Source organism: Pantherophis guttatus, chromosome 5, assembly GCF_059756535.1.
Source record: "Pantherophis guttatus breed Tessera chromosome 5, ASM5975653v1, whole genome shotgun sequence".
NCBI classification, from domain to species: Eukaryota; Metazoa; Chordata; class Lepidosauria; order Squamata; family Colubridae; genus Pantherophis; species Pantherophis guttatus.
Window position 1 is genome coordinate 53,562,145 of NC_142067.1, and position 25,593 is coordinate 53,587,737.

Here is a 25,593-nt window from a genome sequence, read left to right on the forward strand (position 1 = left end):
AGCATGGAAAGAAATACTATACATCTCTCCATAGCTTGTTTTCTGATATTCCTATCTTCATTCAGAGACATAACATATTCTATCATACTTAATTACTGCTAGGTGTCTGTCATTGTTTGAGAAAATGGTTTAGGCTAGGGGTTCCCAACCCCTGGATCGTGGCCTCACTACCAGGTGGCGCAAGCAGTGGGCGAGATGTGTGCATGCACAGCTCCACTTGCTCAAGCAGTAGGTGCTCATGCACGAAGGTCCATTTGCATGAGTGGCAGGCGCTCATGCCCAAATGGAGTTGCATGCACTCACACACATGCCTGCCGCTCACACAGAATCATCCCTCTCCCTCCTGCCGGTGCACCAAGCCAGGAAGGTTGAGGACTTGGTCTGAGAATAGACGTAACAAATGAAAAAGTACATAGAAACCAGAAATCTGATATTAAATTTCCTTCATAAAAGCATAAAAAAGAACACTTGCATAATTCAATTGATGTATCAACTGAGGCTGCTGCTTCTGCAAAATAAATATAGTTAACATAAAACTGATCTATGTGTAATATTGAGATTCTGTTCTAGTCACATTGCTAATCATATGTGTGAAATCCTAACAACGTTCTTAAATTTACTGTATGTAATAATACATTGAACTGCAAAGAAGAAGTTGTGTCAATATAACTTTATAGTAAGATTATTCACATGTGTAAATAAGTCTTTAAATATTGGATTCCTTTATATTTCCCTTATTGTAGGCCCACTAGTCATTGCGGACTTGTTTCTTGAAGTGATCAGAGCATTCTATAGATATTGCAAGGAAACATTGGGTTCTGATCTTAAACTTAGCTATAGTCAAACTGGGAATGTCCTTACAAGGTATAGTTTGTTTTCTGTTTACTTAAGTAGCTAAATAAATAAATAAATTATACATCGATTATTTTTTTCCGGTTGCTGGATACTGCTGCTATATTTCTGATCAGAATTACATATTTTCATGTATCCAGTTCTTCAAAACATGCCTTGAAAGTAATTTGAGCATTTTGCAAGCTAAGGTAGTGTCCTTTTCTACTGCTAAAGGAGACTTTCTATGGGGGTCTCTGCTAAATTAGTAGTTGCAAAAGTCTATCAGAAATATGAATTTGTCTGTGTTAACATAAAACCAGTTTGTTACAATGGCTAAAGGCATTGGGGTAGAAACTGGGAGACCGTGAGTTCTAATTCTGTCTCAGTCATAAAGTCAGGTGATTTGGAACCAGTCACTCACTCTCAGTTCAAGGAAGAAAACAGTAGCAAATCACTGCTAAACATATTACCAAACTGATTGCTTTTATCCATGAAGTCTCAAAAGAACCAATACTGACTTGAGGGCAAAAAAAGTAATAATGGCTTAACAAGTTCATCTGGATAAGTTCATCCATAAAGCTGTTGTGGCTACTGCTACTGGACATACTTAAAGCAATTTAATTGAAACAGTGTATTCCCAGTAATCTTAATAAATTGAGATTCTTTAATCCCCCTGGAAAAATGCTACAGAATTAGCAGTTAAAATGTCTATGGAGGTTCTTAGTCATCCAGGTCATGGTTGTCCTAAAGGTGCTTTTTCAAGAGGCAATGGGGCTTTCAGAAAAAGGACTACCAGTTAAAATAAACCCCATAATACTGCTTGAATGTAAAAGAAGAATGGTTATGTTGGAAAAGAGTGGTGCTAACCTTGGCCCATCCTATAACTCAGACTTAAATTTTAGGACAGGTATGAATTTAAGTTTTCAGCTTCATTTCTGAATATCTAGTTACACGTTTTGTACCATCACCTTAAAATATGTTTATTTATTATTAACATAATATGCCTTACTTTAAAAATATATTTCCTCTGCATATATTTACTAAATACTGTTGATTCTCTTTTTAGTGCAATAAAAGAAAACAAGAATGCATCTGAGATTGTTAAAACAGCTAACATGTTGATCACATCCTTAAATACAGATTTTCTGTGGGATTATATGACTGGTTGCATTGAGGACTGCTTAAGGTAGTTACAGATCTTGTATTTTTGCTTTGGAGATAAGAGAATAATAGGGGAACAGTAATAAATTTATCTTAAATTCAGAATACAAATGCCATGCAATATCACTGCTTTGCAAGCCACATTGACTTCCAATAAATTTCAGAGTACCATCTCAGGCAACTATCTGTCTCTCATCTTTGTTGCTTGTCTCTGCACCCTTTCTAAACTTTCAACATATTTTTTATATCATGGTAATCAAAACTGGACACAGCATTCCAAGTGTAGTTTTATCGTGCAGTATAAAGTAGTACTGACCTTGATATTATCTGTTAATGCAGCCTAGAACTGCATTGGGGTATTTTTGGCAGTTGCACCGCACTACTGGCTCATATTTAAGTGGTACTTCTAGATCCCTGTCACAGTTACTGCTGTCTCACCACTGAATTGCATTTTAATGAATAAGACCCAGTGTACAAGCCAATCAAGATCCTTCTGGATCTTGAGCCTATCTTCTAAAGCAGGGGTCCCCAACCCCTGGTTTGCAGACTGATACTAGAACACGGCCCATTTGGAATCAGGCAATGCAAATGAAGGGTTCACATGTGAAACTATCACCTGCCCCTGCTGTCCCACTGCCACTGTCAGTCTGCAGAGCCAGAAACGTTAGGAATCATTGTTCTAAAGTGCTGGCTATTCCTCCCAGATTAGTATCATCTGCAAATTTGATCAATTCCCCTTCTATCCCAAAATCTAAATATTTTATGAAGATGTGTATGAGTACTGGCTAAGACAAAATTGCATGCTTCTCTCCATGTAGAAGTAGTTACATTGAGGACTTCATGTTGAGTGTGGTTGGTCAGCCAGTTACAATTGGTGACATTTTACCCATTATTGTGAGATGTAGCCCATCCCCTTCCAGAAACCCCTCATGTAGGTATTATAGACCATAGTCTAGGATTCCAAAGTTCTCTCAGTGGCATCATCTTCTAAGCCAGTAATTTACTTCAAAAGTTCTGTGTTCCCTTGTTGGATGCCTACCTTTCGTTGGGAGTAGAAGAAAATACCACCTGTAGTCCCTTTTTTTTCCCTGTGCAATTGGTATCCTTGATGATGTCTCCTCTTCAGGTGTCTGCACATTTTTTTCCAAGGAAAGGTTATGAAATTGATCGTTTAGCTCCAGTAGTGCTAGACTGGATTGAGTTTGAGGTTTTTTCCCTTCTATGAATGACAATTTGTCATTGGCCTGTCTGTAAAGGTTCATTTTCTGTGTTAATTAATTGTTCCTTATTATGTTCAGTTTCAGTACAATCTTCTTCCTTTGGTTGGAGTTTCTCATTTTGTTGATTGAAAGGGAAGGAGGGGGGAGGGGAGGAGGGAGGAGGTTTTTGATGTTCCCGGCAAAATTCCCACAAGGAAGCTCAATGGGGAAGCCAGCAGTAAGTCAGAAGTCACTCCTGTACCCACTGTTTTTTTGCCCACCCAGGGTCATTCTTTTCTCTTTATATAAGTAAATATCTATGAAACAATGACCCAACAGAGCATAGGTTACCTAATATCTACTAAAATATGCTTTCTACTATGTTTTAGAAAATACTGTGCTTGATTTGAGAAACAAAAGAATAGTATCTAGAGAAAATGGGTTTTAAAAATGTCTTTGGAAGAACCACATAACCAGTTCAATGTATGTTTTATGTGCTACTGTTTTTAATTGCATTTCTATTGAAAATTGCATTATGATCAAACTTGAATGAAAAGGCTTTTTTTTTAAAAAAAGCCATCTTTTTTTCAGCGACAAAAATAAATCCACACAGACACAACTGCTAACTAATGATGCAACAATTTCGGAACTCTGCACATTAACAGTATTTCTTCTAGATGTGATACCACTGGTAAGTCAAAATGTTTAATTTTGTCTCTTAAGCCATTTATGTAAATTATTTCCTCAATATGTATAGATGTGTTCTACTTGCCAAAGGAAATCTTTATGCAGGGGTATAGTTCCACTATTTAGAGTTATTTTTTGATATAATATATTTCTATGCTATGTTAAATTATAAAAACATTTAATGTCATTCTACAAAACAAGCAGCAATCAGCAGAAAGGAATAAAACTACAAAACAATTCAGCTAATCAACAAATAACATAAAACTTGAGATAAGAAAGACCACTTGCAGCTGAAATTTATTCTACAGTTCGTAACCAATATCTTTACCTTATTCTCAAGACATAGATTTGTGCTATCACCAAGAATTGGTTTTCATTATGCTTACATTCTGCTTCAATTTTATAGCATGTCTAAATTAAATAGTCTTTAGGAATGTGGACAGGAATTATTATAATTCATAATTTCATTTGTTTACTTACACTGTTTTAATCATAGTTACTAATATTCATTGTTTAATAGCAATTTTTTATCCTTTTGAAACAATATATTCAGTTATTCATAATTAATGACAGGAAAAATGGCACAATATACCCTCCATGACATCTGTAAACCCTTTGTTTATTGATATGTATTTTATTCTTATTTTTTTCCTACTGCATCTTATTTGTTTATATGTATTCAATAAAAAAGAGAAAAAATATAAAAAGGAAAAAATCTTATTTTCATTAGCCAAACAAGTGGGATTTTTTTTTTTTAAAAAAAATTGATTTATATGCCGCCCTTCTCCGGAGAGTCAGGGCGGCTTACAATGCGCTAAGCAATAGCCTTCATTCTTTTGTATATTTTGCAAGCAAGAATAACTAGAAGGACTTTTGGAGGCCTTAATATCCAGATAGTTCTTTTTTTTTATTGAATAGCCCGAAGGCCTTTTCAAAAAAAAAAAAAAGATAAAGATAAAACAAACAGTTACAGAAATAACAATCTAAAAATATATGATATATGACATTTAAAATTTAACAATATCGAAGTTCAGTAACTAGATTTCCAAAACTAGATAACCCAAATAAGATAGCTCCTCTCTAACTCAGCTCATCTCTCTTATAATCAATGAAATTCTTTTCGATATAACTGGCTCGTATTGCTGTCATCCTTTTAAGGTAGCGAGTAATAGCCCTTACCAGGGGAGGAGAATCTGCCTTCAATAGAAATGATAATTTATGCCTTACATTCCAGTGGGGAAATTTATTTATAATTGGGGACAGATATTGTTTTCTTACTTCCTCATACAACCTACATTCAAATATTATATGCGCCGTATCCTCCACAACGTTTGCCCCACATATACATGTTCTTTCGTCATACGGGATTTTCCCATAACGGCCGAATTTGACATTGGTATCTAAAAGTTCAAATTTAAACTTGACAAATAGCTCTCTCTCCACTGATGGCATTTCTAGATGTAAATATTTTTCCAGGGTAAAAGTTGTTTTAACTACTGTCAGAAGCTTAAGGGAGTGATTAGTTGAAAGAGTTGCCATGTCCATTTATTTTTAATCCATTGTTTAACTTGCTTCAGTGTATCACACAACGGGAACCCTATGCCATATCGATTCAATATTTCTGACAGCCAAGTTAGCCAGGAATACCTTTGAGGATTTGAAATCTGCTGTTCCTCTAGGCAGATTTTGGGAAGTCTGCTGGCTTCCATCTGAGTCATTTTTAGCCAGTAGGCTACCGCCCTAGTAATTGTGTAGGTGTGCAGTAAAAAATGTCCCAATTCAGCTCTGACAGCTGCCGCCAAAGTGGAATTGTTTACCCCCAGCATCCTCCTTAACAAATTATTTTGAGTTCTCTCCAATATGGGGGCCTCTGTAAGACCCCAGATTTCGGCACCGTAGAGCATAATCCGAACAAGTTTAGCCTGAAAGACTTTACGCATTGGTAAAATCGAGGTTGGTTGAATACGTTTACTTAATTTGGATACAAGGCTTGCCCCAGCTCTGACTTTTTGAGAAAGGTATTGATGGTGCAGAGTCCAACCACCTGCACTGGAAAAAACAATTCCAAGATAGGTATATTGGGTAACTTGGTCAATCTTTGTGTCATTAATATGCCAGTTATGCTTTTTATTCTTATTGCCAAAGACTAAAACTTTTGATTTAGCTACATTTATAGTCAAATGGTTTGTAGTACAATAATGTGAGAGCTTGGCGAGAAGTCTCCTCATCCCTATTTGGGTTCTGGAAAATAGCACTAAGTCATCGGCATACATTAATACATTAATAAATCTTGAGCCTATTTGGGGGCTATGCGTCAGAAGATCTTCCATCTGCGCTGGGATATCATTTATATAAAGGTTAGAAAGAGTAGGGCCCAGCAGGCAGCCCTGCCTCATTCCTCTAGTTGTCGGTATGCTGTTTGTTGAGGCCCCATTTGCCGCATATCTGACTCTAATTGCCGTATTAGTATAGAGAGTCCTGATCAACAAAATAAGTCTGGGGTCCATCCCCATGGCTTAATATCCAGATGAACTCATGGGGGACAGCCAAGGCCTATGTGTATTGGCTTGGGTATTTCTTTAAAATATAAGCCGATATATTGAATTTAATTCCACATTAATGAATGCCTAGTAATGATTCTTGCATTATTGCTGTAATATGATAATACTTTGCCAAGGCTGGTTCCCAACTATTAACCAATTGAAGAACAGTCTTCCACAGGATCCCAAAGCATCATATTATGTTATGATTCAGCAAGGTCTGACTGGCTTCAGAGCACTCACAACTGAGACACAATTACACAATTGTTACTTTTTTTGCCATTGCTAAAGTGCTGCCAGAATTACTGAGCTGATGCAATCCCACTGTCAAGGCTTGATTTTATTTTCTCATTTTATTTGGATTTAATTTCAAGTCTTTTTAAAGTGCTTTTTAAACCATCTTGTTTTTGTAGGAACTTTATTCTGAAGTACAGTCTCTGTATCTGCCACAAATGCTCAGCTGTATGGTGCAAAGTCTTCTTGAAAACATGGAAGTACTAAGTTTATCAGAGCTCACATACATGTTAAGAACATGCTTTAAAGTGCTTAGTAAAGTGCAAATGCCATCTGCCTACCTGAGTACTGAAACTGGAAGCTCAGACTCTGTAAGTATTACTATGTTTTTCTGACCAATTTTTGTATAAGTTTAAGTTAAGTTAGGTTTACTTTATTGTCATTGCACTCATACAACGAAATTAAATGCCATCTTCGGTGTACATTATAATTATAAATATAAAACACAAACACACATCCTTCTCATTCTATACAATTGAATTGAAAACCTGATATTGTATTAGTATTGCACGATACAGTAGAATTCAATATAGTTACTGCCCTGGGATAGAAGCTGTTTTTCAGCCTATTTGTCCTTGTTTTTATTATCCTGTACTGTCCGCCAAATGGTAATAGTTCAAAAAAAGGGTGCCCAGGATGAGATGGATCTTTAACAATGTTTTGAACTTTCTTAAGGCAGCTATAAAATTCTTCCAAAGAGGAGAGAGCAACCAATGATCCTCTAAGCCACTGATGGCTAACCATTTCTGGACCGAGTGCCCAAAGCATGTGTGCGCGAATGCACACACATGCCCTAAGTCCCAAAATGCAATGAGCTCATGGTCCCCACACATACGCCCCCCCCACATGCGCATGCACCCCCACATGTGCCCCACATGTGCTCGCAGCCCGCACACACCCCACTCCGTGCATGCACACACTCCCCCACACTCATCCCACGTGCATGTGCATGCCCCCCCGCATGCGCCCAGCCCCCTGCACATGCGCAGCAGAGACCTGACGATCAGCTGGCCGGCAGGAGGCACGCATGCATGCGTGGCAGAGCTGAACTGGAGCGACAGCTCACATGCCCACAGAGAGGGCGCTGCGTGCCACCTATGCCATAGGTTCGCCATCACGGCTCTAGGCAATGCCGTTAAGTGCTGTCCTATCTGCCACAGTGCAATTGGCAAACCATACAGAGGTGCAGTAAGTTAAAATAAGCTCTATAGTGCAGTGGTAGAAGGTCACCAGTAGTTTTTCATTCAGTTGTTGTTTCCTGAGAAGTCTTAGGTAGTATAATCTCTGCTGACCTTTTTGACCAGTGCTGCAATGTGAGCGCCCCAGGTCAGATCCTCTTTTATGTTAACACCCAGAAACTTAAAACTGGCCAATTACTCCACTTGGTTTCCATTGTTAAGCAAGGGCTGGAAGTCTGATCTATTCCTTCTATAGTCCACTATAAGCTCCTTGATCTTATTGGTGTTAAGGACCAAGTTATTGTCTCCACACCACGAAAGCAAGTTTATTTACTTACCAAGGCCATACCATGTATATTTGTATTTCAGAATCACCAGAGTGATTCTGGTGGCTGCATGCTGATAGTTGGCATAAAATGGAAATTGTTCATTTAGCTGTGAAAACTATCAGTTCTCCACAACAACATTTATTTTATAATAATACTACAATTCCAATATCTATATAGGAAATTATAATACAGTATGGACTAAAACTGTGCTTATTTAAATACATTGTAGGGAAAGATACTTAAAAAACAGATTTTTACTTATTTCTTGGAGCAGGAATTTTTTTGTTTTAAAGTAATAGTTGATTCTTATTTCTAAACCTTTGAGATTAAGAGGTGTACATATTAATTTTTTTTCCTGTTCTATTTTTGGATTATTGTGTTCACATGTTTATGAGCATTGGTGCAGCTATTCATGTAATCTCAGACTATGCTTTATTAAGGTTCTTGTACCATTGAACATTCTTGTATTGTGCAAAATATAAAGCATATTTGGCATCCAGTTTTACAAAGCAAAAAATGCTTGTGGCTGTATTAATGAAAGTCAAATAGAAAAAGAGGTAGGACCGATTGACATTCTCAGAAGGAGAGGACCAAATTGGACCAAGTAAGCATTTAGCACCCAAGGACTGCACTTAACCTTTTGAGGTAAAAGCTGGAGTGGTGGGGTTACATCACACATGGGTGAGAATGAGTTGGGAAAAATTTGAGAGGTCCTCTTTGTTTCTTTTTTAAACATTAATAGTCCAGTTTTAGGGTTCATACTATAGATTAATCTATCTTCTACCTCAAAATGACAAAAAAACCTCTCTAGTCCCATATTTTGGCAGTTATGGTCCCCAGAAGCACTGAAGGCTGCAGAAAGGAATGCAAGGCCATCTGGGGCTTTGGAACTGAAGGTTGCCTGTGCAAGTTCAATTGAATACTTAAGCAAGAATTTGAATGTTAACTTTTAATACATGTCTTCTTAACTCTAAAGGATATATTTATTCTTACATAAGGTTTTCTTTTGCTGTCGTATAAAATAAATACATACTTATGTACTAGACGTATTCATTGCAATATTGCAGAGTCCTGTAAAGGATGACAACCAGGAAATAAGTTCAGAATCCAAGGCGCTAGAAGATGAAGAAGACATTCCTTTACCTTCAATAAAATCTGAAGACAGCGGCATTGCTCTTAGCGCTTCATCTCCTGAACTGTTACAGCATTTGAGGATACCTAGGATAATCCCTGACAAAGATGATGTCTGGAAAAAGGGTGGAAACATGCAGATGACTTTGCACTATATCCAGGAACTGGCTGCCAAATTTGCCAGTAAACATATATTTGAGATTCATTTACAGAATTCCAATAATGACAATGTTTCAAAAGTCCATGTCAGTCAAGGAAATAACAAAGAGAATAATTACCAAGTTACCATAAATACTGAGGACAAAAAGAATTTGTATGAATCCAGGCAGATAGTGGTGCCTCAGTTGAAGCGAATGCTATCAGATTTCTTCACCGTACGAGGATCACCTTTTAAACAGAAAGATCTGAAGCCTTCCTCCCCTTCTGATGAATGTGATAATCCAAGGGATAAAGAAGAGAAAGATTGGGACCTTGATCAAGTTACATTTGATTTGGGAGCTACACGAGAGGATTGCAGAGAGACCTTTTCAGCTCTGTGCTATCTCTTACTGGATTGCACTACATTTCCGGTTTATCTTTCTGAAGAAGAATCCGAACTGTTGCATTTGTCACTCTTTCAAGTGCCTGGTAAGAAAAACATTCTCATTCTAGCATTCTGATAATTTACATCACAGAAGAATGCAAAATAAGGAGACTCTCAAGGGAAATATTCACAAATGCTAACCTAAAATCTATACATCTATATATATAATTAAGGAGTTGAATACACATTGAATACATTGGATCCTACTATTCAGTGAAAGTATATGGTCATCTGTGGATGATATTTCTATGTTTCTCTTGCAAAATCAATTAAGAATTGCTTAATTTAATAATTTGTTGAATAACGTAATCAGCATATTATCAGGTAAAATGCCACCACTAGTAAAATTAGACAATGTGTACCAGCCGGATTAACATCAAAGTAAAGTTTATGAAAAATTAAGAGTTACTGGCATGTTTTTCAATAATTGCAGAAATAGAGCTATTTCATATTAAGAACCACCGTATATGTGTAAGAAAATAGTTCAAAGAGACTAAGCATTCTTGGTAGCTTTGGAATATTGAATGCCACTAGGAAAAGAAGTATTCATAAAACTGTTGGAATAATAGGTCATCTGTATACACTCCCAAATAGAAATACTGAGATTTAATAGTTGAATATACACTAAAAAGATTAATACACACTAAATATAAATTTAATAAACACAATTCAATATGAATAGATGAATAGAACGTCATTTTTATACTTTTCAAATCACCAGTTAATGATTGTTTGACTAATGCACCAAACTCTTTATCACTTTCATTAGGAGGCAGTGAATCCAGTTTTCCCTTGTGGCTTAAATCCTTGATGACAATATGTTGCTGTGTTAATGACTGCTACATTCAGAATTTGGCAATTTCTGTACTGCTAGAAGTCATCAACCATTCCCAGTCACTGGCATTGGTTATTGAAGACAGAATTAAGCGATATAAAATTCCTGGGCAAAACCCCTTCTTTGGAAGACTGCAGATGGTCACAATTCCTCCTATTGCTCCTGGAATCCTAAAGCTAATTTCAGAAAAAACTGATTTCTATCAGGTGCTGTGCTTTTTTTTTCCACCTAAGACATTTGTGCATATGAGACAATGGAATATTTACAACTCATATTATTGTCATTATTAACTGAAGATAGCCAATAGTATTTGTTGTTACTTTCCTTACTTAAACTAAGTCAACAAAATAATAGAGCTACTTAAGCAGGTGTGGGGATAGCCAGTTAAACAAATACTCTTTCCCTACATTTTTGCCTTTAACATCATGGGAACTCACAGGTTTAGCAAACAGTATCACATTTATAGTTCCATTACAACAGGCCTTCTCATCTTTCCTTTATTATTAGTCTTTAGTCTTATGAAATGATATTTTGTATATTTTAATCCATAATTACTATCCAAAACCAATGGCATAATAACTCTGAGCGCAAACTTGATTAGCAACCAATTCAGTAAAATACTATAAGTACTAAGGAGCTACGATTAAGTGATTAAGTGATTCTCCAGCCCAGTTTAGATTTTTGTTGACATATTTCTTATTTATCCTATTCTTTTTAGATAACTGATGTAAGGTCGCAATTCAAGCTAGCACAATACATGTTGAGCCATAGTCAGTAACTAGTCGGGGCAACTTTGGTAATGAAGTCAGCCTCTATTATAGTATTCATGTTGTTGCATGTATTATTGTAGGCTTCAGTGAGTTAGTCGATTGGCAATGAATATGGAGAAACGGGATTGAGTGGACACAAGAGGCTTTTCTGTAACTAGTGAACAACATGGCCCTATTGTGCCAAGGATAACTGTTTGAGAATCACTGAATTAAAGGCACCGTACTAGAGATGTTGAAGGAGCAGAAACAAAAATGGAAAGAAAACAGTAATTTACAATGGCATATGACAATGCCATCAAAAATAACCTACAATCAGTATTCTTTATTAAGGTAACTAAGCATTGTAGTGGCCAGGATTGAAGATAGTAAGCAACTGTGAATAACCGCAGTAGAAAACAAGAACATAAAGAATGTTGTTAATAGCTTGTTTCTTTCCATATTAATTCTGAAAAGCATTCAAACTTCTCAATATATCCATAGGGGAAACTATGGATATTGTATTGTATTCAATTGTAATACAATTTAATGTAGAGTTAATGAAAATTAAGACCAATATGTTTTTGATTAATATAGAACTTTCTTTATCATGTGTTAAATCTTTCTAAAATGGATAATTTGATTTTTTTTTTAAATTACATCAGAGAGTTGCTCAAGTGCTTTGGAATCAGCTAAGCAAAGAGACACGAGAGCATCACAATACCTGCGTTGAACTGTTCTACCGTCTGCATTGTCTAGCTCCATCTGCTAATATCTGTGAAGATATTATCTGTCATGCATTACTGGATCATGATAAAGTAAGGTTTTGTGTTTTACAATCCTGTCTAAATCAACTCATCACAGTTTTATTTGGGCTTCTTGAACAGTATGCCAGGGTCGAACTTCAAAGTAGTAAAAATTCTCCATGACATATGAATAATTATAATTTATGTTATGTAAAATTAGAATTCAGCAGTATTTTGAGGTCTTTAAGTTATATACCACTATTATAGAAAATATACATACTTAAATATAGTGCTATGTATTGAGGAAATTCCATCATAATCGTATGCATAGTTGTGGAAAATATGTGATGAACAAAACAGCATAAATATTGGAAATAATTAAAAGTTTGACATCAGAAAAACAAGGATAAAGTAATTCTAGAGCATTTTAACTCCCTAGGATATTATATCACAGATCTCAAAGTAACATTTTGGAAAAAAGATGCTTTAACACCACAGTCAAGTAAGACATTGCTGAACTCACATATCAGGGTATTTCAAAAAGTCTCAACACAATGGCTTTTTAACATACTACATCAGGGGTGTCAAACTCAAGTCCCAGGGGCCAGATCCGGCCCTTGGGGTACTTAGATCTGGCCCGCAGGGCCACCCTGGAAACAGCAAAGGACTGGCCCATGGTGCCTCTGCCAGCAAACAACCCTCCCAAGCTCTGTTTTCGCTGGCAGAGCACTCAGGCCACCACAGGTACCCCCAACACAAGTGACGTCAAGCTTCCCCCCCCCCAAGGTCAAACACAATCCTGATGCATCCCTCAATGAAATTGAGTTTGACACCCCTGTTCTACATTGTTAATTGATAAGGTACATGTGATCTGTGTCTAACCTGCATCTGTATAATCAGCCTATCTTTCCCTCCCTCACTTTCCCACGTCATCATCCCAGTTTAAAACATGTATCAGTTTAACCACTTCATGTATCTGATGAAGTGAACTATAGTTCACAAAAAATTAAAATTAAACCTGTTTAAAATTGTTTACTTATAAAAATTGTTGAAAAGTGAAGAAATAATACACTCAATCATTCCTGATGCTAATAACGCTTTCTTCCTAAGTCTCATTTCTGTGATCGGCAAAGATTGAAGAAGAATTGCTAGTTTGACTGCTGTTGTTTTAAATTTGATATTTTCTAAAAATACATTAATTTCCGTTTTAATTTTTATGGAATTGTAAATAGTGACTTCTTTAGCTACATATAGAAAACAGCATATACAGTAAGTTATAAGTATAATAAATATTACTGCTTCTCATATCAGCAAATTATTTCCATGTTCCTTAATTATCATGAATGTTTGCAGGTTTGAATGATAGAAATATGTGTATTTATATATAGTACATTTAACTAATTTTTCTTTTATTCTGGGTTTCTTTCCTGCAAGTGTATGAGACTGGAAGCACTGTTCAGATTCTCCATCATGTGGCATTTGACTAGAGAAATTCAGGGCAGTAGAACTACATCCCACAGCCGATCTTTTGATAGGTATAACTATTTTGAATTGGTATATTTTAAAAAACTTTAATGTAACCAGTATAATGGAAATAGACTACTGATATAATCTCATGCACAAGGATGTTTATTTTCATTTCATTATTACAGTATCGGGTTTTTGTACGCTGTGTTGTAGTCTTCTCAGTACATTATCATTGTTTCAATAATTCTGTCTTCTATTAATTTTTTTCTGTAGATCCCTGTTTGTTGTCCTGGATAGTCTGAATTATTCAGATGGAGCAATTAGTGCTGCAGCACAGGGTTGGTTGATACGAGCACTCTCGCTTAATGATGTTACAAGAATTCTTGAACCCGCTCTTCTGCTTTTATTACATCCCAAGACACAACGTGTCTCCCTTCACTGTATCAAGCAGAAAAACTCAGCAGGTAAGATTGTATTTAGAAAAACTCTTATTGGATCAGATCAAGATACCATGTAGCCTAGAATGTCTCTTTCCCAAGATGATCATTCAGGTACACCTGGAAAGAATACAAACAGTAGTTCTCCTTTTGCTTCTCTCTGCCAATAACTGTATTTAATGGGATGTTTTCTTTGACCTAGAATTTTATTTAACAAGCACAGATAATATTATTTATAGATCTGTCCTCATGATAACTAATTTAATTCTTTTTCAAGTTATTTTAGTTTATTGGCTATTGCAATTGTTTGGTGTATAGACTGTTATAGCTTATTTTGTCTCCTAAATGTACTGAGTTCACCTTATTGGATTACAAAGTTTTATTAGAAAAGAATAATTGACCTCACTTAAATCAACTTATTATTTATAATTTTTAAAAAGCATTGTCGGTGTCACCATTAGTATTTTTTTCCTAAAGAGAGCAAAAAAAACCCCCCAACCTTTAATTTTCTTGAAATGAAAATGCTGCAAGTCCTTAATAATAAGCTGCATCCCATAAAATAATTCAAAAAGTTACAATTACACATTTCAGATTTGACAAAGTAACTGTGTATGTGTGTGTCTACACAATATATATGAAAAGCATTATGATAGTGGTAATTCTGTTTTCAGTCTCTGTCCTCCTTAGCATGGTATTTTCCTTTTGCATTGCTGCTATATGAGTGTTTGTGTATGTATATGCATGTGTTTATAAAACATACTTATTTTAAACTCTTATGTTCTTTTTAGAAGACATATATCTCTGGTATACAAAGAAGACCATCTTCCAGGAATCAGTGAAGTCTCGAGATCTGTGTGAAAGCAGTTCTGAAGAAACTTTGCCACAGAGCCAATTCACAGTTGTGGATAGAGAAGCTATATGGGCTGAAGTTGAAAAAGACCCAGAGAAATCTCTATTAAAAAATGAACTCTCTGTGAACAAACCTTCTCTGTATGCTGAATTAGTACTTGAAATGGGCAAAGATGAGAGTGAACACACTGAATCTGCCGATACCAGTACCGGGCCTTTGGACAGTGATAATACTTCATCATTTTCACCTTCTCTTGAACAGCAAGATCTGATCCATGAGGGGAATAATAGTGCCTCAGCAGATGGCAGAAACAGTATGAAACATACTGGTTCTTCTAATGTTTATCCTGCTGATAGTTCAAAATCAAGTGCTGTGATAAATTTAGTACGTACCGATTCTGATAGAACCCGGGCATCAGAATCGCTCTCAAGTGATGATGAAATGGATTTGGAACTTCAAGCACTTATAACAACTAGATTACTAAAGCAACAGAAAGAAAAACAGGAGATGGTTGAAGCTCTCTTTAAACATGTTCTCTTATACATACAACCATATGATTCAAAAAGGGTTCTGTATGCATTTTCTGTGCTTGAAGGAGTGCTTAAAACAAATCCTAAAGAGTTTATTGAAGCTGTAGCAAGCACTAGCATGGATACAAGTTCCACAGCTCATTTGAATTTAATCTACAATCTTTTAGCTCGCCACCAGGAATCACTTGTGGGACAGAGCTTCTATGGAAAACTTCAAATTCAGTCGCCAACAATGTGTCCCCATTCATTATTAATAGAATTGTTAATGTATCTGTGTTTAAGTTTCCTGCGTTCTTATTATCCCTGTTATTTGAAGGTGACTCACAAAGATGTGCTTGGCAATAGAGATGTCCAAGTGAAAAGTGTTGAAGTATTGATTAGAATGGTGACTCAACTAACAACAATGGCCAAATCAACAGAGAACAAGAATATAGAATTCATACGCAACTTGCTTGGAAGATGCAAAATTCAAGAGTTTGTCCTCCTTTCTGTCTCTGCTTCTATGTATATTAGTCAGAAATGCTATGAATGTATGTTAGCTAATAAGACTAATGGTTTAAGTGAACACTATATCCTTGAGGAAAGTCTTATCAATTTTGGTCATGATCAGATTTGGAGTGAACAGCCTTTACAAATCGAATTACTTAAACTTCTGCAAGTGTTAATAGTGTTGGAGCACCATCTTGGGCAGACTCAAGAGGAACAGGAAAATCAGCCAGCCCTATCTAAGGAATGGCAGAGGGCTCTTAGTTTTCAGGAAGCCATCAGTGCTGTGCAATATGTGCATCCACACCCTATAACTTCTCAAGGTTTATTTGTGTCTGCAGTAGTTCGAGGCTTGGAGCCAGAATATGGCTATGGCATGCATCCATCTTGGGTCGGTTTGGTTACATATTCTTTGCCATACTTTGGAAAATCGTTAGGATGGACAGTAGCCCCATTTATTGTACAGATATGCAAGAATCTGGATGAGCTTGTCAATCAATATGAGCATGAAGTGCTGAAGATGTCAACTAAAATGTCAGCAAGGTAGGCAATACCTACTTGTAATCTTTATGTTTTGCTACTTTAGGCTTTTGCTTGGATGAAGTACTTTACATTTTTGAAGTAAAATGTTCATGTTTACAGTGTTCCTGATTTTTTTTCTGTGGAAAAGAATAATATAAGATGTAGGAATATGTTTGTATATTTGCTCAGAATATTATGTTTCTAGCACATTATCATCTAGGGCAGCGCTGCTGGCTGGGGGATTCTGGGAGTTGAAGTCTACCCATCTTCAAGCTACCAAGGTTGAGAAACACTGATCTAGGGTGACTAGTGGCAATTAATGCTCATGTAGAGTTTTTGCTAATGATTAAACTTGAGGTATCAGGAATTTATTTATTTATTTATTGGTTTGATTTATATGCCGCCCTTCTCCAGAGACTCAGGGCGGCTTACAATGCGTTAAGAAATAGCCTTCATACTTTTGTATATACCTGCTTAGTAGGGCTTTCACCCCCCCACCCCCCAAACTTTATACAAAGTTATCTTATTGCCCCTACAATCCGGGTCCTCATTTTACCTACCTCGGAAGGATGGAAGGCTGAGTCAACCTTGAGCCTGGTGAGATTTGAACATGCAGTAATTGCAGGCAGCTGGCAGCTAAGTGCTACTTAACAGCACTTTAGTCCACTGCGCCACCAACGCTCAATTGGTTCAATTGTCATTTTGGTATTGAGATCCTTTGACCTATAAAGCATATGCTTTACCATTGCATAGTTCCTTTCCTGAATTAAGTGGTTGTATCAAAAGGAGCACGTAGATGAGGAAAAAGTATCATTTCTTTTATCTTTGGTAGATTTCATGTTTGTTTTTATGGATAAAATATTCTTGGCTAAATAGCCATAACATATATTCTCTTTGAGAAAAGAGTGAATAAAAATGTATGGCTAATGGACAGTTACTTATTGAAACTTTCTTTCCTAAAGCATAAATTATAAAAGGGAGAACATTACACCAGATTATCCTTTAACTCTTTTGGAAGGACTTACAACTATTGGCCATTTTTGTCTTCTGGATCATCCAAACCAAACCAAAAAGGTATGTGTATGCAACCAACTCATTCTTATGGGAGAGCAAGAATGATGAAGAAAATCTAATGAAGGTTTGTTTCTTTGAATATTGATTCATTTGATTCATCTCAAAATGATCAGTGATCTCACTTCGTAAATTTTAAGGACATGTGTATATTTGGTGTCAAAAATTTTGAGACATGTAATTAATAAAAACCTTGCTCATTTTTTTTATATTACTGATTTTTTTTCTTCTAGTCACGTTTTAATGCTGATCCAACAAGTCTAAAAAATGCTAGGAATGCCATTTTGGAAGAGCTTCCTCAAATCATTAACACCATGTCTCTCCTCTGGAATGTCATTAAAAAGGAAGATTCTCAAAAAAGACCGTCTGATTTCCTAGGCGTAAAAGGCTGTTCATCAATTTATTTCAAAGCAACAAAAGTATGAATGTTTCTATAAACTTTAATCTATAGGTGGGATTGGAGCATAATGGGATAATATTTTCTAATGTGGAATTTTTTACAGATAGTGTGGAAGTGATTAACAGCTTTTCTAAAAGTTAAACTTAAAACTTTAGTGTAAAATAACTTAAATTGAACAATTATATTTCCAGTTTTATTTTTCTAATATTAATTGCATAAATAAAAGCAGATACTTCTTTTTTTCAACAGTCAGAAAGTTAAACCATAGCTTTGTTCACTGCAATTTCATCCAGTTCAGGATCAGAATCCTGGCAATATTCAAACAAGCATTTGTCTATAAAGGAACAAAAATATCATTAGTTTATTCTTTTATTTTCTTAAACAGATATTAAAGAATAAAATCCTAGACTTCTTGAATCCCCTCACTGGACAACTTGGTGTGCAACTAATAGCTGCAACAGCAGCAGTTTGGAGCAGTAAAAAACCTCATAAATATCAAACAAAGGTAAAAAATGCAAAATACCAGTGAATCATTCCATTGCCAAGATTAAGCTAGACCCATTACATCCATGCATACAAATACATAATCCCTTTAGAGGTAAACAGTGTTATGCCATCCACATAAAGGGTTTAGCAAATAGCATCCGAAGAAACTGAATGCATGCAAAGTTAAGGTAGATTACACCAAATATATTTCTTTCTATCTTTACAGATTATCCTTATTTTTACCATATCTACACAGTGCTTTATAAAATGCCTTTGTTTCTTTTAATTTCTCACTTCTTTTTCAGAATCTGATCTACTTTATGTCAGACAACTCCCTTGGTCTTTCCATTCTTTTTAACCTATTCACTCTTCCTTCCTTCCTGTATTTCTTTTGCAATTTGCTACTCCTTCAGTGTTGATATAGAGCTAGTCCTCGGTTAACGACTGATTAACAATTTTTCAAACTTCAAAAAAGTAGTTTTACAAACATATGACTGTTGTATCATCCCTGTGGTCACACAGGTGCCATTTTTGAGTTTTCCACTTGGCTTCCAACAAGCAAAGTCAATGGAGAAGCTGGCAGTAAGTTGTAAGTCACAGTCAGGTGACGTCATATTTAACAACCTGCAGTGATTTATTTAACAAATGCAGCAGACCTGATGTCATAAGTCTGGCCCAATTGTATGATGTTTAATGACCTCATGACTTAGCGATAATTGCCAATCCCAATTGCAGTCATTAGGTGAGGAAACCAACATCAGCCATTAAGTCTTTATTTATTTATTTATTTATTTATTTATTAGATTTCTATACCGCCCTACTCCCGAAGGACTCAGGGCGGTGCACAGCCAAACAATAAAAACACATACAATACAAAATTTAAAAAATAGAATAAAATCAAATTAAATAATTTTGGCCCCGACAAATTTAAAACCCCAAACTTTTAAAACCAATTTAAAATTGAATATATAAATACTAAAAAATATTTAAAATTTTAAAAGTCTTGATTCTGTCTGTCTTGTTTTATCTACATACTTCTTAAATGCTTCATTTTTTCAAGTAATTTTATTTTCTCCAGACATATCCAGTTCTGCTTCCCACATAATCAAGTGGGCACAAGCACACTTTTATATACAGACATTTTCAGTTGTTATGATAAATATTCGTTCCTTGCATACTACCTATTATCTTTTTAGCAGCACTTAAATGTCTTAAAATTTATTCATACATTTTTCCATCTTTAGTAAATTCTACTAAAATATAAGTCTTCGTTCACTTGCTGTAGTTTGTTGCCATTTAAATATATTTTAACAATTGTTCCATCAAGTTTACTTGTCAAATACCACTTTATTTTGTACTGAAAGTTCTTTTGTCAGATCTACCTTCTTCTTGCATTATGTAATTTAACATTCACTGCAACATTCTTTTGAGTTCTGAGGCAACAACACAGCATTAGCTGCATAGAAAAGTACACATATATTCACATCCTCAGCCATACTCTATCACCATACTCTATCACCAGAAGTATATATTTTATATTTAAAGACATTAAACAGCCAAGGGGACATTTTTATCCCTGCTTACTTCTGAGCCATTCATTAAGTGTTATACCTGTTTTTACACATGCTTTACTTTCCTCATATACCACTTCTGTAACACTCCGTAGTCAACTTTCAACACAAAATATTCCTATTCACTCTGTTATTTTTTCATTAAATTTGCCACCATCATGCTGCAAGGAAGCTCTCGGTGGCTTACAATGTTAATCACACTTTCTCATACAAACAGGGGCTATGCATTAAACTGCTTGATGTATTATGAGTTACATAACTTGGTAGATGCTCATCAGTAAATTTTAGCTTTAAGTACTGAAAGTACTTGTATTTTAATGTTTCTAATTAGTGAGTATTCATTTACTCCAGTTGTTCAAAAGACACATTGAGCCTGGCTTCCATGAACCATGCTTAATAAAATGAAAGTACTCCAAATTATAAAGCAAACATTTGTTAATCATGTTTTCTTCCTTACTTTCTGTTAGAAATACCATTGAATTCCATTTCTGTAGAACCCGCTTCATCCGATCTGTTACTTTTAGGAAGTCACACGTAATAATAGAAGAATAGAATAATAGAATAGAATAGAATAGAATAGAATAGAATAGAATAGAATAGAATAGAATAGAATAGAATAGAATAGAATAGAATAGAATAGAATATTTTATTGGCCAAGCGTGATCAGACACACAAGGAATTTGTCTTGGTCCATATGGTCTCACTGTGTTGGTCTCAGTGTATATAAAATTGAATGATATGAAATTGAAATATAAAAATGTTCCTTCCAAACCACTATTCTCTGGCAAACTAATATTAATGCCTTTAAGATGAAGTTCCTGGGGATTGAGGTGGAGTATGGAGAAGACTTCATGGACAAAAACACGAGAACTGTATGCATGAGACTTCTGGGAAGGTCCAATGTGGCTTGTGTGTTGAATGTTTCTCATTCGTCTAGTTAATTCTAAAAAAAAAATAAGTAATACTTTCTTTGATTTTTTTTTCTTTCAGATGCCTCCTAAAGCTAATGCATTACAGCTAATATTGGTTGATCTTGTTTGTGCTCTCAGCACTCTGAAGACTGACATTATACTGCAGCTAATAAAAGAAGTTGTAAAGAAACCTTCTCAAATTAAAGGCGAAGAGGTAAAAGTATATTTAATGGAACAGTGTAACTAATCTAAATTGATGAAATAATATTTACTTGGGTTTTTTTTATGCAGGCAGAGAAAACAAGCTTTTTCATTAAAAGCTACATTTCTTAAGTTTTAAGTGTTAACTGCTAGTGTTTATACAGACAATTTATACAGATAGTTCTCAACTTATAAATCACAAGTCAAACATATCTATTGCTAAGCAACGCAATTATTAAATGATTTTGCCCCATTTTATGGCCACTTTTGCCACAGTTGTTAAGGGAATCACTACAGTTGTTCACTGAATCAAATGAATCTGGCTTCCCCTGTTGACTTACCTTGTCAGAAGCCACCTGGGAAGATTACAGATGGTGATCATATGACCCTGGGACAGTGCAGCTGTCATAACTAGATACCAGTTGCCAAGTGCCCGAATTTTGATCATGTGACCATGGAGATGCTGCAACTGTCATAACTCTGAAAAATAGTCATACGTCCTTTTTTCAATGTCATTGTAACTTGAACAGTCACTATACAAATGGTCATAAATCGAGGACTACCTGTAGTATAATGCACTATATTTTCTTTCCCAGAAATCTGTCCTAGTGGATATACCAGTGCTCCAATTCTGCAATGCTTTCATTCAAAGGTAAATAGTCTTCCTCGAATATATTCCAACTATTGACACCTTTGGGTTTTTTATATACATAAAGTATGTCTATTCCCTCCTATTTAATTTTTATTCCTGATACTGCAAGGACACAAAAATATTTCAGTTAAAATAGCTGCAAACATGTTAAGATATAATCTCCATTAAATTTCTTATTATGATTTATTACCTTGCAGTGTAGCATCTTAGACTGTTATTCTAGAAAAAAATAAATTTAAAAAAGTCATCATTTACATAACAATTGTATTAAAAAGAAGCACTGACAAAACTTGTGTACTTCAATGCTTTGGAGATACACATACCTGCATACATACATATGCATTATTTGTAACTCATAACCATAAGAGTTAAACATAGGGGTTTTCTAATAACCTTTTTTGTAAATCTGTATACTCAATATTTTCTAACTGAAATATAATCCTCCCACTCTCAGGCTTCCAGTTTCAGCCCTGCAGGAGAACTTCCAGTCATTATTAGGAGTGTTGAAGGAATCTGTGCAATTGAATTTAGCACCACCTGGTCATTTTTTGCTTCTCAGGTATGACAGTAGCAATCATTTTGGTACATAGTCTAATAATCACAAATGATCATTTTCCTGAGTTTAGTTTATTTTTCTGCAGTACTCTGAATGACTTTGTGACGAGAACTCCAAACCAGGAGAATAAAAAGAATCAAAAAGACTTGCAGGTATTCCCCAGCATCTTTTGAATCTCTGCATTTGGATTTGGAGCTCTGTACTTGTGTAAAATAGTATGTCATTTTTTAACCATGCAGAAAATTTGGCAAGCAACTTAAAAGTGTATGAAAGATCAGTAATTAATCTCTCCTGCTACAGATGAGATTAAACTACTAAAAGCTAAAATAGTTGCTTTAAAAAAATCTTCATTGAATTGTTCCCACATTCAGAATGTCATTGAAAACTTGTCTGTTTTCCCAGGCCTTCAGGCAAAATGGTAGCTGTGGATTGTTTTATTGTAATTCAGAGTCTTCTGAATGTTTTTTATTAATTTATCTTTTCATTGTTCTTTATTAACATAAGTTGTCCAGAATCATTTAGAGTTGGACAACATCTAAATTGTATGACTAACTGGAATTTTCAGAATTTAGTAAATCAGTACACGGATTTGTCTCCAAAGCCCTGGCAAGCTGTCTGTGGGCTCTATCGTGCACACTTCTGAGATAACTGTCTCAAGCAGTCAATATTGAAGTTCACAATAGAACAGCAATCTTGTATGCAAGGGAAGGAAAAGTTGTTGTTTTTTTCCACCATTGCCTATTATCTGTTTGTATGGATTGCGTTTCTTTCACAGTCTGTTTGCCTTTCAGGATATAACTCAGAAAATATTGGAAGCGGTGGGAAATGTTGCAGCTTCTTCTCTAGAACAAACTAGCTGGCTCAGCAGGAATCTAGAGGTGAAAGCTCAGTCTCAGATCTCTTTAGAAGAACCCAATGTGGAAAATAATCTGCATGGTAAGTAAACCAGAAATTGCATTAAATAATAATCAAAATATGGAACACAAGTTTTAAACATATATAGCTCTTAAGCTAAATGTTTGATGAAATGTAACTTTTGATATTAGAATATACCAGAGTACTGCCTGCAGTATACTTTTTAAATCATAAAATGGAGAAAAGCAAAAAAATTAGTTTAAAGGTTATTTATTTAAAAATATTTAACATTTAAAATCCCAGAACCATCTGTCATTAATATGTCTGAGAGAGAGAGAGAGAATTGAAACAGACACAAAACTACCTGAAATTGAGTAAGCCAGTATTTAAAAGTCTTAAAATATTTTTCACATAATTCAAACATCCCTGATAACTTTCCAAGGCCCAGTTTTCTCAGGGTGTCTATTCATTTACTCTGAATCTTTTTGCCCATGTCATAAAATACAGGTTTAAGGTATCTGCTTTCTGCAAAGCCTCTAATGAGAATTGCCACTACTCGTGCCTTAAAAGGTCATTTTGAATCAAGATTTAAAAGTCTCCAAGGTAGCTTGCAGACCATTCAAAATTATAACAGTCCATACAGATAACTGTCAACCCTCACCTGAACATAACCAATAAAGTAAAACCTACAGTCTTGATTTCAGTATAATGTTTTCTTAGTTATTAGGATCAGTGTTATGATTCAGATTCAGAAGCTGAAAAACGTGTCTCATCTGAGTCTCAGCCAGTCTCTAAAAATGAATTGAAGAGAATACACCTAAGAGGAAATTGTGTTGGCTAAATCATCTGATATAGCCCTCCTATCTAGACAAGTTCTGAGTTTAGCAACATGTTGCAAATTAAGAAGACAAAGGCAAAGGAAGTCAGGATTTATTTACATTTTTGAATGTGATATATTTAGTAATATATGCTTTGACAACAAAAGGATTTTCAGTTTGTGTAAGATTTATTTCATTTCCTGTGGAAATTATCAACATGTATGGCAAGACTACACTTTAAAAATGTACCTTTTTCAACATTGTAACTAATATAATTTTTAAAGAAATATTCTAAAACAAAAAAAATAAAGGGAAACCCAATGCCGTTGCATCCACAGATCATTCCACAGTATCATCTGTTGTGTCTGCCTCTCCTCCATCAATATACAGTGTTCAAGCTCTAACTCTCCTTGCAGAGGTGAGTCTTAGGTTTTTGTTATTGTAGTTGTTAGCAAAGCAGTTAGCACTTCTATAACTGTTGCTTTTCATATATGTGCTTGTGTGAACACAGATGTGGGTTTTGCACGCGGTGGCTCAGTGCTAAGATGCTGAGCTTGTCGATTGAAAGGTCAAAAGTTCAGCGGTTCAAATCCCTAGTGCCGTGTAACGGGGTGAGCTCCCATTACTTGTCCCAGCTTCTGCCAACCCAGCAGTTCAAAAGCAAGTAAAAAATGCAAGTAGAAAAATAGGGACCACCTTTGGTGGAAAGGTAACAGCGTTCCGTGGTCCTTTGCCATTTAGTCATGCCAGCCACATGACCACGGAGATGTCTTCGGACAGCGCTGGCTCTTCGGCTTTGAAACGGAGATGAGCATCGCCCCCTAGAGTTGGGAATGATTAGCACATATGTGCGAGGGGAATCTTTATCTTTACTAACTCCCTAGTGATAAGCATAAAATACTTAACTTTTCTGAACCTTGCAGTACAAATGTATGACACAGCAAAATCAAGGTGATATATTAAGCCTAATAGCACACAATAGAAGTTGAGGGTATTCTGAATTTTCTATACTTTTTTTTTCTACCCAAAAACACGTCCTGTTTGTTTTGGTAGGTACTTGCTTCTCTCCTGGATATGGTTTATCAAAGTGATGAAAAAGAGAAAGCAGTCCCATTAATCTCACGCTTGCTCTACTATGTGTTTCCTTACTTACGCAATCACAGGTAATTCCATTTGTCCTTGGATTATATATATGTATATGTAACTATATAAAGTACATTTTCTTGGATCAGTCCAATTCTAGGTAGTTCTAGGTTAACAACCACAGACCATTCAGCGACCATTCAAAGTTACAATGGGGCTAAACAAGGAGTTGTTACAACCGATCCTCAAAGCTCTGGCCATCCCAGCACTCTGTGCAGTTGGTAGCTGGCTTTCACTTATAACATGCAGAAGACTATCCCTCCTTTGTCTAACACTGAAAAATATACTTGATAATAAATTAAATTGGCATTCTTTTATAACATCAAGTATATACTGCTTCATATCACAGTTTACTTCAGTTGTATAATCAGCCCTGT

General features: G+C 35.5%; 1 protein-coding gene and 1 long non-coding RNA gene across 3 annotated transcripts in view; one reads left to right on the forward strand and one right to left on the reverse strand.

Moving 5' to 3' along the window:
• The window catches only part of DOP1B (DOP1 leucine zipper like protein B), a 60,932-nt gene that overhangs the window by 18,363 nt on the left and 16,976 nt on the right, over window positions 1-25,593 (forward strand). For both annotated transcript variants that reach the window (XM_034440282.3, XM_034440330.3), the window contains exons 10-29: window positions 744-864; window positions 1,898-2,017; window positions 3,783-3,882; window positions 6,832-7,023; window positions 9,287-9,977; window positions 10,703-10,974; window positions 12,180-12,332; window positions 13,695-13,795; window positions 14,001-14,191; window positions 14,953-16,573; window positions 17,515-17,626; window positions 17,857-18,042; window positions 18,409-18,528; window positions 21,071-21,205; window positions 21,789-21,844; window positions 22,299-22,403; window positions 22,486-22,552; window positions 23,192-23,336; window positions 24,412-24,491; window positions 25,127-25,236. In XM_034440282.3, the coding sequence (XP_034296173.2) occupies window positions 744-864; window positions 1,898-2,017; window positions 3,783-3,882; window positions 6,832-7,023; window positions 9,287-9,977; window positions 10,703-10,974; window positions 12,180-12,332; window positions 13,695-13,795; window positions 14,001-14,191; window positions 14,953-16,573; window positions 17,515-17,626; window positions 17,857-18,042; window positions 18,409-18,528; window positions 21,071-21,205; window positions 21,789-21,844; window positions 22,299-22,403; window positions 22,486-22,552; window positions 23,192-23,336; window positions 24,412-24,491; window positions 25,127-25,236 (4,678 nt within the window). The remainder of the gene's footprint in view (window positions 1-743; window positions 865-1,897; window positions 2,018-3,782; window positions 3,883-6,831; window positions 7,024-9,286; window positions 9,978-10,702; window positions 10,975-12,179; window positions 12,333-13,694; window positions 13,796-14,000; window positions 14,192-14,952; window positions 16,574-17,514; window positions 17,627-17,856; window positions 18,043-18,408; window positions 18,529-21,070; window positions 21,206-21,788; window positions 21,845-22,298; window positions 22,404-22,485; window positions 22,553-23,191; window positions 23,337-24,411; window positions 24,492-25,126; window positions 25,237-25,593) is intronic.
• On the reverse strand, window positions 18,208-25,126 carry LOC117679210 (uncharacterized). The gene is made up of 3 exons (XR_015728211.1): window positions 21,756-25,126; window positions 21,534-21,672; window positions 18,208-18,357 (listed from the first exon to the last, which is right to left on the reverse strand). It is a non-coding gene; the product is annotated as an uncharacterized LOC117679210 (long non-coding RNA).